The sequence below is a fragment of the Lepisosteus oculatus genome, chromosome 18 (genome assembly GCF_040954835.1).
Source record: "Lepisosteus oculatus isolate fLepOcu1 chromosome 18, fLepOcu1.hap2, whole genome shotgun sequence".
Taxonomy (NCBI): Eukaryota; Metazoa; Chordata; class Actinopteri; order Semionotiformes; family Lepisosteidae; genus Lepisosteus; species Lepisosteus oculatus.
In genome coordinates this window covers 12,754,854-12,768,610 of record NC_090713.1, presented here as the reverse complement: position 1 = coordinate 12,768,610, position 13,757 = coordinate 12,754,854, and the positions used below count along the sequence as shown (strand labels likewise).

The window sequence follows — 13,757 nt, the reverse complement described above, 5'->3', positions numbered from 1 at the left end:
CGTTTTTTTGTTTGTATGATTAAAAGCTGTGTCGAAGATCTCTTTTTGAACACCTATGTGCTGTATATGAGCAAGGTTAGGCTAGCTGAAAAAAACAAAACACTGGTGGTGGGCACGCCTCTGAAACGTCACTTAAAAGCCCACCGTCGTTTACTAAGCTGGGGGTCACGGGTAGCCTGAGATGCAGGCCTGCCCCCCCAGCCGACGAGAGTTGGGTCTATCCCTGCTGCGGTGCCGCGATGAAGAGGGGGAGCTTGCCCTGATCGGGCGCTGTTCTGTGCCACCAGACGTGGACGAGTGCCACGACGAGTCGCTGTGTGCCAACGGGGCCTGCGTCAACACTAGGGGCTCCTTCTTCTGCACCTGCACCCCCCCCTGGGCCTCCGACTCGTCCAAGAAGAAGTGTGTGATGCCCGCGGTCGTAGGTACGTGGCAAGGGGTGAAGTCCTGTTCTGAAGGGCAGCAGACCGGTCCTGGCCGGTACACTGCAGCAGCGCGGCGCGGCTCTTCGAGATTTAGAAAGTGTCAGAAAGACGCTTATTCCTCGTCAGGGCCACAGCACCTCAGAGGCTGTCCCAGAAGCACAGGGCACAAAGTAAGACCACCCCCTGGACGGGACACCAGTCCACCACTGGACACACACACACACACACACCCACCCACCCCCTGGACGGGATGCCAGTCCATCACTGGACACGTGTACACACACCCACGCACCCTGGACAGGACGCCAGTCCATCACAGGACACGCGTACACACACCCACACACCCGCACACCCTGGACGGGATGCCAGTCCATCACGGGACACGCGTACACACACCCACACACCCGCACACCCTGGACGGGATGCCAGTCCATCACAGGACACGCGTACACACGCCCACACACCCGCACACCCTGGACGGGATGCCAGTCCATCACGGGACACGCGTACACACACCCACACACCCGCACACCCTGGACGGGATGCCAGTCCATCACGGGACACGCATACACACACCCACACAACCTGGACGGGATGCCAGTCCATCACAGGACATGCACATACACCTTGGACATGCCAGTCCCATCACAGGACACGCACACACACCAACACAACCCCTGGACGGGACAGCAGTCCATCACTGGACACGCAAACACATCTACACACCCCCTGGACGGGACAGCAGTCCATCACCGGACACCCGCACACACACACACACACACCCTGGACGGGACAGCAGTCCATCACTGGACACGCACACACACCCTGGACATGCCAGTCCCATCACAGGACACACACACACCCTGGATGGAATAGCAGTCCCATCACAGGATACACACACACTCACATCCCATGGACGGGACAGCAGTCCCATCACAGGACACACACACACCCTGGACGGGACAGCAGTCCATCACTGGACACGTACACACATCCTGGACATGCCAGTCCCATCACAGGACACACACACACACCCTGGACGGGACATCAGTCCCATCACAGGACACACACATGCCCTGGACGATACACCAGTCCATCACTAGACACACACACACCCTGGACGGGACACCAGTCCATCGCTGGACACACTTTGGGAAGTGAGTTTGGGAAGCCCCGTTCTGTGTTGTGTGCTGTTGTCTGGAGGCGATCCCCCACCCCCACCCCCGCCTAACACGGCAGGGTGCCGTTGCAGATGTGGACGAATGCCAGGACCCGGCCAACTGCAAGAACGGGCGTTGCCTGAACACCCTGGGGTCCTACTACTGCATCTGCTCCCTGCCCTGGACCCTGGCCACCGACCGCAACAGCTGCATCCCCCCCGAGGAGCAGGGTGGTGAGTAAGGGCGTACCCATCTTCATATTCGAAGGACTGCCCCCCAACCCCCCCAACCCCGACCCCACCCCGACCCCTTCAGCGCGATTTTAAGCCGGCGGGTGTTGCTTAAAATGGAAAGGGACCTGTTGAAAACCGCCGCAAGACGGGACCTCCTCCTCCTCCCTTGGCCTTCATCTCCAGTCTCCCTGGGGTCTTCTTATATCACGCCTGCTGGCTTGTAGAGCAGCAGCAAAGATCCGTCGGTCTTTAGCCAGTTTTTCTATGGTATCCCAGCTACGGCTCACGGCCTGCAGGTTCTCCTTCCACAGATCTCCGTCAGGTGGTTTCGGGGTCTTCCTCGCTGGCGTCTTACCCCTTCAGGGGTCCAGCGCAGGGCAGTCTTAGTGATGGAGTTCTCCCTTCTCGCAATCCGTCTCCCCCGTCTTCTCTTCCCGACGGTGGCCGTACTCTCTCGATGGCATGGGGGGGCTAGGCTTTCTTCGCCCGAAGGTAGTCCTTGTTCCGGGAGAGGCGTAGGATCCTTCCCAAGCCTGTGGGATGAAGTGTTGTGAGCTGGTTCAGATCTCCCTGCGCCATGCCCCAACGTTCTGAGCCATACAGAAGAGTTAGGGTTAGACACAGCTCTGGTATAGCTTCAGCAGGGTGCGAGTACTATATTGGGGTGACTTCCAAATGTTGTGAAGCATCCTAAAGACATTTCCAGCTTGAGTTAGTCTGTTCTGGATGTCCTTCTCCCTGGGTCTGTTTCGGGACGAACCAAGCGCTGACGATCTGAAATCTGTGCCTTTCCTGAACGTGGTTTTCCACTGATCACGGCTCCTGGTTTAGTAGCAGAGCTGACCCAGAGCCCCAGATCAGAGGGCAAACAGGGGTAAATTAATCCCTTAAACTACTGTGGGTGCATGTTACACCAGTCAGCCCCTTACAGCATAGACATCGCATATAACATACAATGAAAAGCATGTGTGAGGCACTGTGGTTTTTCTTTTTTTAAGAACAAAAGAGGCCCAAATTAGGGAATTTAGGAACTGTAGAAACTTCTAATTGTTAAATATGTTCACTGATATTTAAATCCGCACAGCAGTGAGCACCTCGCAGCTCTTCGGTCCCGGGTTCATTCTGTTCCGGACTGGGGCATCTTCCGTGTGGAGTTTGCATGTTCTTTTTTTTTTGGTGTTCCGTTGTTGGCTCGTCTTCCAATGGCATGTCGGGGTCTTTAAAATGTCCCAGTGTGCTTGGGCGTGTGTGCGTACCCTTTAAGAACCGATGGCCCATCCAGGGATAGGCGTTGAGTCACTGCTACTCTTACCAGGAATAAGCAGATTTCACATAATGGGTAGACACCTTTTTGAATGTGTTTCTGGCCATGTACTGTTACTCCGGTATTTTTTTAAATTGGTTTCAGCAAGGCTGTGATAAGAGCATAAAAAAGGTACAAATAAGAGGGGCCAGGGTGTTCATTTTAGTGACGTGGCTGAGTGCGTGTTCCAGACTCCCACTCCTCTTAGTGTAAAGGCTCCTGCCCCCTGTTCTCACTTTTAAGTGCACTGCTCTGTGGTTTCCGACTTGTGCCCTTGTTCTTCCTGCCTGGCCCCGTGACGAGCCAGGCAGAAATCAATCGTCGCGATCCTGCAAAAGATTCGGGGGCGTCAGACGAGCAGGGGATCTCCTCAGTCGGGCTGACAGAGGGAGGTCACCCGTCAGCCAATAGGTATTAACAGCAAGATGAAAACAAGAGGGACAGGAGAACTCGAATTGCGCCGTCCCCGGTTTTGGCAGGTTCCGTTCAATTTCAAGCGATCCCTGTCTGATTGAAAGAGGCGAAAGGGGTTCTTTGAAAATATGAATATTGGTACGACCCCTGCGCTTGAATAATCCATGATGGGCGATTAACGAGGGAGGGCCAGGGAGGGGGGGAGATCTAAGCTGGGGCAGTTCAGTCAGAGCAGAAGGATGAGATGATAACTGTCTCCCGAACGTTACAGGTAAGTGTGACTGACGCACACAGCTCAGCCGAGTCCCAACCACGAGGCAAATTCCGAATGTTGTCTGCAGTGTTGAGAGAAACAGGTTTCCACATCAAGAGCAGGGATCACACATTCCTCAGTCTTCCTTCCTTCAATAGTTCACACATATGGAAACTACAGTACATCACCTGCTGCCATACGGATGGAATGACCAAGATAAAAACATATCGAATGCACACGTGAAAAAACATTGCAATGCAGAAAATGCACTTCATTGGTAGAACGTGCATCCTGCACAGTGCCCAGATACTGGAAATCTGAATGCAGTCTAAAATCCGTCTTTTAACGTTGCGGGAGTAACGTCAGTATACATTGAAATATAATGACAGATGTCTGAGATATAATGATATGCGTTTTAAAAATGCATATTTGTTGATGGTCATTAACATTTGATAAATGTGTTCCAGTATGTGTTTTGGCCACTATTTGTAATGCAGGATGCAAACCGGATACCTCTTATTGATCTTTACACTGGTAAATGTTGCGCTTTTACCACAATTTTACCATACTCCTGCTGTGGACTCTAGGGGGTCTCTACTCTGTTTTCACTTGCTTACTATAGTACTGGCCCCCAGGAAATGATGATGGGAAAGCCACAGAACTGTCACAAGACAATGATCAGTTTACCAAGATATCTCTCGTCTGTCTTGAGAGAGATCGTCAGCATATACACGTCTTTATCTGTCAGTTCTAAGTAGGCTAGGAGACTCTCGAAAGCAGGTATCCTTGAAAATCAGATAGACAGAGGCCCCCTGACACTGTGTCTATCACAGAAGATAAGGAAAAGGCTTTATAGTGCTGTTTTTTTAAACCTGACACCAGTTCGGGCAGAGCGATGGCACTGTGGCTCAGGATCTGCGCCTGTGGCTGGAAGGTTGCCAGTTCAGATCCCGCGGCCGGCAGAGGAATCCTACCCCATTGGGCCCCTGAGCAAGGAGCAAGGCCCTTCACCCCAACTGCTCCAGGGGTGCTGTATAAATGGCTGACCCTGTGCTCTGACCCCCAGCTTCTCTCTCCCTGTCTGTGTGTCTCATGGAGAGCAAGTTGGGGTATGTGAAAAGACACATTCATAATGCAAGACATTGTATATGGCCAAAAAAGTGATCTATCTCTTGAGTTTAGACTTCAACCGTTAGGCCCTGCAGAGTGCAAAATCGCTGCGCAGAAAAGCACAGGTTTTGAGTAACTCAAAACACCCAGATTGTGACATGTGAGCAGAGCAGGAATGAGTGTGTATCAGGTGTTATACAGTATGTGGTCATGCTGCATCGATCTGCATCCATCAAACCCCCAGAAATCAAAGAGCCTGTTGGTTTCTCTGTCCTTTTTATGACGTCACTTCGAGTCTCAGCATCAGCTCCCCCACACTGCCTCCACCCAACGAGAGCGCCCCGTCTTTCTGCCCTGCACCACCTGCAGTCATCAGCGCGATCAGTTGCCTGACTAGCCAGCCGATCAGGGAGTCTGCTCTAGTGTTGTGCGCACATGCCTGTGGCTCGAGGAAGGGTTGTGTTTCAAGCCCCTCCTTTGATTTCGCCCTGGGGGCCGAAACACATGCCTCTTTTGCTACCCCCCCCACCCCTCTTCCACGTCCCCCATGGCCGGGGGGGGGAGGGGCTGGGGCTCGACCCAGGCGAGGCTGTCCTGCTTTTGCCTGCCCGTGCCGCTTGTTGGGGCGAGACAGCAGGGAGAGAGAGAGAGACACCTGTGCGATGTACCCGGATTGTTTTTGCCTTGTGTAACCCCCATGTCTGTGGTGATCCCTTGCAGATGTGAATGAATGTCAGGACCCATCCTATTGTAAGAATGGAGTGTGTATCAATACACCTGGTTCCTATCACTGCATCTGCACTCAGCCCTTCACCTTCAGCGCTGCGCTCAAACAGTGCGTCTATGACGGTGGGTATCAAACGCTGCTGAGCAACTTTAGCGTGAGGGCTAGCTGCTGCCAGGGTGGGAGTGGCGCTGGCCAGGCTGGGCCACGTACTGACTGCAGGAGGGGGGGGGGTGCCCCCGTTAGTGACGGGCCCAGGGGGTCGGGGCCGACCCTCGGCACAACAGAGCCTCCTTCAGGCCGCCGACTGGCCGGCAGGAAGCCATCAGCGTGGCGTCTCGTGCGTCCGGGAGGAGGTCGTCACCGGGAATCGAGATTGCGGGTTTCTCCCCCTCCCTTTCCCAATTCCCCAGTCCCAAATTTCGGACGGGCTGCAGCTGCTTTTTGTGCGCCGTGTGCTTGTTCAGTTGTCGGGAAGGCAGGCGGTAAAACTTGAGTTTCGCCACTCGGAAGAGCGACATTTCATAGCTTGACAGAATCGCGGAAAGGAGGAAAGCGCAGTAAAAATCAACAGCCCCCCATGAATGTTTCCTGTGATTATAATAAGAATCGCTTACACCTATTGGACCCTCCACTCAGAGCTCTTTCCAGGTCATGGGGATCCCCTCCACCCCCAGCAGTGTGCCGCCCCCACCTGGATGAGGCACCAGTCCGCTCCCCACACCCCAGCTCTCAGTGGGGAGGAGAGCAGAGTGATGGAGCCAGTTCAGAGAGGGGGGGTTATTAGGAGGCCATGATGGGTAAAGGCCAGGGGGGAATTTGGCCAGGACAGTGGGATAACACCCCTACTTTTTTCGAGAAATGCCCTGGGGTTTTTAATGACCCCAGAGAGTTAGCACCTCGGTTTAGTGTCTCCATCTCTATACTGGGGCATTCGGACCCACATAGACCGCAGGGTGGCGCCCCCTACTGGTCCCACTAACACCTCTTCCAGCAGCAACCTTGGTTTTTCCCAGGAGTCTCCCCTCCAGGTACTTGCCAGGATCACTCCTTATGAGCTTCAGAAGTTTGCCAGATGTGAATTGCAGGGTAACATGGCTGCTGCTTGGTGTTTGTGTGTGTGCAGTGCTGTCCAGTCCTTGTCACTTGTCAGGCTTGCTCCCACTGTGGAAGTGGGGTGGGGTGGAGGGGGTTGGAGCTCTGCAGGGTCAGCTGGCATTTGCCACAGTAACCAGCCACCCCTCCACGAGCCTGTCACACTGTACCGGTTACCATGGGAAGTACAGTCCACCAGTAAACCTGCATCACCTGCAGGGCGATTTGCATCAACAGCCGCACCAGGTGGTACAGAATGTCTAAGGTTTGCTGGGAAGGGGGTACAGAGGTGACCTCTATGACTGAGTCTGCTCTACGAGTGTCGCTCGAAGCCCCTCAATTTTATAATTCCCCCATCTCCTGTCCTGTACTTCCTCGGATTCCTGACAGCATTTTGTTTTCAACCATGTCTTTTGGATCACCCCCTGCTCTGGTTTCTCTCTACACTGGTAATCTCAGCTTAGACCCCGGCTTGCTGTACACACTGTTTGTGTTTCGCTACAGTGTCCAGTACCAGCTTTGACCACAGCCAGTTTCTGACCACAGACTCTGGATTTCTGTTTCGCCTGCTTTCCCCTGCTTGTGCCATCTGGTATACCTGTCCCCTGCTCTTGGGTTCATTTTCCCAAAAAAATGGGCAGCAGCTTTGTTCCTGTGCGAGCGGAGCTTTCCTGCGTTTTCACTGTGGTTTTACCATGCTTTACTGCACTGCAATCCACCTTTACCATGGTACACCAGCAAACAAGTATAGAATCTACCCCCACCGAAGAACCCGTCGAGCATGCGTGTTTCTCAGCCTCCAAGCTGTTATCTCATCACGGAAAAGCCACTGCTCAGATGCAGAGGGCAGAGGTGTGCGGGTTCGAACCCGTCCGACTCTGGCTAACTCATTTCCGACTGGAACACGAGATCTCCGATGCAACTGGGAACAAAGGGATGTCAGCCCCCATAATCTGGAATTCTGGGTGTCCGTCCTCCAGCTGACATGAAAGCCCTAAAGGAGAGGGTGTCTTGGTGTTGCCGTATCAAAATCAATATTGATATTGATATTCACCTGCTTTGATAGACATGACGAGGGTCAGCAGACACTGTAGCACATTATATATTATACAGCATATTATAGCATTGACTTTAATATTTGCAATGCTGTACTTCAGTGTTTTCACAGAATCTATACCATCGCATATTTAACCTCTAGTGTATCGCAAGCCTTATACTTTTGATTTCTCAGGAATTTCAAAGCGTTTATTACAAATACTAAAGGTTAGAACCTGTAAAATCTAAACTTGGGTCACGTAAATATCTGAAGTTAGAAGGAGAGGTAAAAGGTAAGTTCTTGCTCAAAAGCCTTTGGTCATAAAACTGCATATGATTCACTGAAAGGGAATTCAGAACCCTGTACTCTACAGTATCTCTGGGCTTATGAAAACATGACTGCGATATCTACAATCCCCCATGAATATCTTTATATACTCTTTGGGGAATTAAAACCAAGGAGTTTTCTGATATTGTCTTAACTTTTTTGGCAAAATTATTTTACACCATCCATGTCTGTTACAATACTGTAGCAGTCCACCCCCTAGGCACTGCACTGCCCCTTGACCTTTGCCCTTTCACCTTTAGCCAGGCTAGCTCCCTCCTCTTCCTCGTCCTTCTTAAAGGGATGGAAAGTGGGGAAGGACCTTCTCTTCCTTCAAGTCCTCATGTCTCTCTCTCTCTCTCACACCTGATCTCCCGCTCTGTGATCGGCTCGCCCGCTTGTGATCTTCCTGGGCAGGAAAGCTGAGAGAGCCTGGATCTGCTATTCCTGCCTGGCACTTCTGCACGCGCGGGCGCAGCTGGGATCAGTGCCCTGCGGCTTAATCCATTTAACAGCTTTTAATGACCCCCCTCCTGCCAGGCGCTTGACGCTGCTACGCTGCTTTCCGTTGAAGCGCCTTGTTCTCCTGCATCTGGAGGTGGCTGAGCTCTGAAAAGATGTGACCCGGCAACCGTTGGCGGTGATGGCCTCACAAAATGATTAACCGCGTACAGGCGCTCGCCCTGCTGCCCGTTAATAACATGACACCCATCCCTTTTTCTGAGTGGTGAACCATTCAGGTTAAAAAAACGGTTCAAAGTTTGTATTCAGTACGAAAGGGCGCCGCAATATAATATAATAGGAATATGATATTGCATAATATAAATTACTATAAAAAGTAATAACATAGGATACTGTTGTATATTATAGCATGTATTCATGTCTAAAATAATGTTGTTGATGATGTAATGCAAAGTTATAAACAATGTTGCATAACTAGATGTTTTGAGTTAGGACTGTCATGATTCAGGCTGTGGTCAGGATTATGATGTTATTAATTCCAGTCGACAGCAGAACCTAGTTAATATTTCATCATGGTCTCGCCGTTAATGCTTCAGGATATATATATAAGTTAGTGCTCCTTATAAGTAGGCCTGTCAGGACTGCATTTCCCAGAATCCTCTGGGGGCAGTAAGGCGCTGCTCTCCGTCACCTGATTGGTCGCCCAAAGACAATGGATCAGATGACTGTTTAAAAAAAGCAGTAAGCAGAAGTTACCTGGCTCAGGTCTTGGTGCAGACAGGGGTTCCGCCCTCAGCCCCTCAAGACAGTAGGCATCCATTCACACAGACTGACACAGGACGCCTCTGCTTCCTGGGATTTGAACCGTTACCTGACCAATTGTCTTCCTGCAACTGGTCAGGTGACTTGAGAGCAGCAGCTCACTCCCCCAGAGGGTTCTGGGGAATGTGGTCCTGACAGGACTGTTCTCTCATAGTAGTTGTAAATTCCATTTGAAATCCCTGATCCAAAGTGTTGTCCTGTAGTCTATATTCCAGATTTTAGACTTTATAAAAACACTATATTAGGCAATACTACAGTATAGATTATATACTGCTTTGATGTTTGTATCTGGTTGACTTGTGAAGAGGCAGTATATTAGTTGAATGTACAGGGTAGTCAGAAAAATGCTCTGTTGACTGAATTATAAGTTTGTATTTTGTGTAGACAGTGTACTCCGAATATTCATGTTGGGTACACCATTCTGCTTCTAGAAAACCCCTAATATCATCTCGGCTTATCTTCAGCATTGTGGCATTACTGATTCTGGTCGGTTAATACCCACGCAAAGCGATTCATCTCTCATCTCTCATCTCCTCCACTAAATTGATTTTCTGGAATGGTTTTAGCGCTTGTGCTCAATGGCCAAGTTCAGTTCCCCCAAAAAAGACACGAGTTAAAGAGGAACATTTCACTCTTATCGTTCAAAGCTGAGATACTGTAAAAAGACCCCATCATCAGCTCCTTAACATCCATAAATCTCATAAAATTAAAACACCCTGGAGATGCTTCTTAACAATATTATGACCCTTTGTATCTCAGCAGAGTGTTGTTATTACAGTTTGTAAAACTGTTAAATCTTTTTTGTAAATTTCTAGCAAAAGATGAAGTGACCAGTTTACTGTTGACCTGAAAATATATATTTATAGGTTCTATATATATATAATTAAAGATGTTTTCTGGTCACATGTGCTGGTATCTTAGGGATTTACATGGTAATGAAATGTGCACACAGAAAGTGTCGTTATGGAGCTCCTGTTAGGAGTCTGAGCAGTACCGCTCGATGTGAAGGAGAGGCGACAATCCTGCAGGCAGGCTTCAAGTTAAATACACAGTAGCTGTCAGTAGCAAGACTAGGAATAATACAAAATGGTTCATCAGTGGGGTTCTTGTAACCATGCATACATATTCTAACTGCTCCATCCAATTCAGGATCACGTGGGGGCCCGAGTCTATCCCAGAAAGCAATGGGCACAAGGCTGGATACACCTTGGACGGGACACCAGTCCATCACAGGGCACACACACACTCACACCAGGGCCAGTTTTCCCAGAAGCCAGTTACATCGACCAGTACGTCTTTGGACCGTGGGAGGAAACTGGAGCACCCAGAGAAAACCCATGCCAACGGGGGAGGGGGACATGCAAACTCCACACAGATAGCACCCCGAGTCCAGACCTGAACCCAGGGCCCCAGCGCTGTAAGGCAGTAACACCTGCCACTGCACCTCCATACCCTACCTTTCTGGGTACTGTTAACTGAAAATGGCAGCAAAGAGGTGGGAAGAGGTCAGATAAGTCGATCTAAAGAACTATTACACCACAGGCAGAGGTGATGATGAGCACCAGGGATCCCCTATGGGTTGGAACAGGCCTGGCCAGCAGGACTTCTGAGCCTATGTAGGGCTCAGGGACAAAGTCCAAATGGACAGACGCAGTAGAGTGCTTGTTGGAAGAAAGAATTGACCGGACTACTTTAATAAACATCAGACCCTAGATTGGGGTATATTAAGGAAAGCAGTGAAATTCTCTTCACATTGAAGGTTTTCGTAAGGGAGATCAGTAGGTCGCTTACTGTATCCACTAGCAACTCGATGAGCTGGGCAGGCCAGCTCTCTGTCTCTCATTTATAACTTCTTTATGTTTTCATGAACTGGGGGGAACGTCTAACTTAGCGCATGTCATTTAACCTCATAGTTTAACACCATGGAAAGAGAGCACCCCTCTACATTTCAATCTGACTTGGCCGTGAGTGTTTTCGGTATCAAAAACCCAGAATACTTATTGCATGCTCTAAAACTGCATGAGTGAGGCTGCTGTATTTGCGAAGACGAAGGTCAGCATTGGGTGAATAGGGCGGCTAGTCTGTTGACTTCAGGATCTGTTGTTCCAGTGGATGTGGATTTTGTCGGCTATAAGGATCCGATCCCCAAATTGTCGGTTCGCCTGTTCCCCCCCAAAAAATGCTCTCATTCCTGGTGAAAGTCCCGGATGCTTAGGGCTTAAGGCAGGCCGATACCCCCATACCCCATACCGATGTACCACACACAAGCACACAGGGATAAATTCAGAGACGCCAGGTTTTTGGAAGGTGGGAGAAAGAGGAAGCAACCCGTTTGACTGTAACGGGCCTCAGCGCGCCTGAGCCAGTTCCAGCAGTGACATCACATCTAGCAGTGACATCACATCACCCCCCCCCCCCCCCCCCCCGCAATGTAGGCCATGTGGAAGATGTAGAACTCTCTCATGGTGGAGGAGCTATCCCCTGTCCAGGGAGGGGCACTGTGCTGTGAGCGATCAAGATTGAATCCCAATAGTAGGGGCAAGAACACATGCACTCTTCACAAGAACATGGGACAGACCATGCAGACTCCACCCAGAAGGTATCTCACTCCCAAATCAAACTCGGGACCCAGAAGCGATGAGGCAGTAAGCACTAATTCCCATGTGACAGTTTACTATTTAGAAATATGTCTACCATTTATCTGCATCGTGAAAACGAGAATGTAGGGCTGATTTTTAAGCATTTTGTTTTCAATTCCTTAAGCCTAGCACAACAACACTTCCACACACTCCACCATTATTGAATTCCAGTGCATTCCAGCAGTCTTTGGAGGGGTGCAGAAGGTAATTCGGGTATTTAAATAGATGCCTGCCTGCTCTCTCAGGGTGTTCTCTCCGGCTTCTGAACAGTGCTGTTCTCCTACATCTTCTGTATGCAAGTACTGTTGCAGCAGCTAAAAATGTCACCAGGTTTATCAAACAGGTATATGCGTGTGGATTTGCACACCAATCCTACACACTTGATTCAAATCCGAATGAAGGTCCCTATAGAAAGTCCAAGGCAGTATGCCGTACAAATCTAGCTAAAACGAATCAATGTCAGGTGTTAAAGGTCGTAGTGATGCAATCTCAGGAGATTTGAAATCCCTTGATTAATACAGAACATACCAGAGCACAAGAGCCCCGTTGGCCCTGTTTGGTTTCTCGCACGCGCCTGCTGGCTTCTGGGTGATTCGTCAATACAGGAATGTGCCGCAAACAGGTCAGAGATGACACCGCAGAGCGGACCTGTTCCGCTCGTCTCGCCAGCCTGGCCGCTGTACCGGACCGATCCAAAGGTCAAGAGCTGCCTCCGTCAGCAAAGGCTGGGGAGCAGGATCTGGTAGGGGAGGGGGGCTTGTTTCAGAGCTGATCCTGAAGCAGTCGAGAACGGAAGCAGGGTTCGAGAACGGATTCAGCGACGCCATCTGGCCTGGCCTGCTCCTCAGAGACGCGTTTTGAATAATAACAACACCAATATAGCACTTTACAGGTCATGGGGATCCCCCTCCACCACCAGCAGTGCTCAGCCCCACCTGGATGAGGCGCCAGTCCGCTCCTCACACACCAGCTCTCAGTGGAGAGGAGAGCAGAGTGATGGAGCCAGTTCAGAGAGGGGGGTTATGAGGAGGCCATGATGGGTAAAGGCCAGGGGGAAATTTGGCCAGGACACTATGGTAACACCCCTACTCTTTTCGAGAAACGCCCTGGGATTTTTAATGACCACAGAGAGTCAGGACCTCAGTTTTATGTCTCATCCGAAGGACGGCGCCTTTTTACAATATAGTGTCCCCGTCATTATACTGGGGCATTAGGACCCACACAGACCGCAGGGTGAGCGCACCCTGCTGGCCCCACTAACAGCTCTTCCAACAGCAGCCTAAGCTTTCCCAGGAGTCTCCCTTCCAGGTACTGGCCAGGCTCACACCTGCTCAGTCTCCAGTGGGGCTGCGGGTGAAGCTAAGCAGGTGTTCAAGTTGACAAGCCGCCCCCAGAACACGCAGTAGCTCTTGACGCGAGCGTTCTTCCGCAGCGAGGGCATTCTGGGAAGGCGCTCCCAGACCTGTAAGGCGTCTCTGTCTCTCTTTCTCTCTCTCTCCCTCTCCTCCTCCACCAGACCGCACTGCTGCCCACAAGGACGTGTGCTTCCTGCAGGTGGACGAGGACCTGATCTGCAGCATGCCCCAGAACCGCCTGCGGGTCACCTACTCCGAGTGCTGCTGCCACTACGGCCGGGGCTGGGGTCCCGAGTGCCGCACCTGCCCCCAGCGCAACTCAGGTACCCCCATCTGCTGCACCTTCGCCATGGTAGAGTTTCCAAGAAGTACAGCAGACTACCCCAGCAACCCAGGGTGCAG

The 13,757-nt window shown here is 50.9% G+C and overlaps 2 protein-coding genes across 2 annotated transcripts in view; one reads left to right on the top strand and one right to left on the bottom strand.

The window, feature by feature from the left end:
* The window catches only part of LOC107076077 (NACHT, LRR and PYD domains-containing protein 12-like), a 703,435-nt gene that overhangs the window by 462,427 nt on the left and 227,251 nt on the right, over positions 1–13,757 (bottom strand). The gene's annotated exons all lie outside the window — the stretch shown is intronic.
* The window catches only part of LOC138223953 (latent-transforming growth factor beta-binding protein 3-like), a 47,142-nt gene that overhangs the window by 29,785 nt on the left and 3,600 nt on the right, over positions 1–13,757 (top strand). The window contains exons 14-17 of the mRNA XM_069180132.1: positions 288–425; positions 1,678–1,818; positions 5,619–5,747; positions 13,517–13,678. Coding sequence (XP_069036233.1) covers positions 288–425; positions 1,678–1,818; positions 5,619–5,747; positions 13,517–13,678 — 570 coding nt within the window. The remainder of the gene's footprint in view (positions 1–287; positions 426–1,677; positions 1,819–5,618; positions 5,748–13,516; positions 13,679–13,757) is intronic.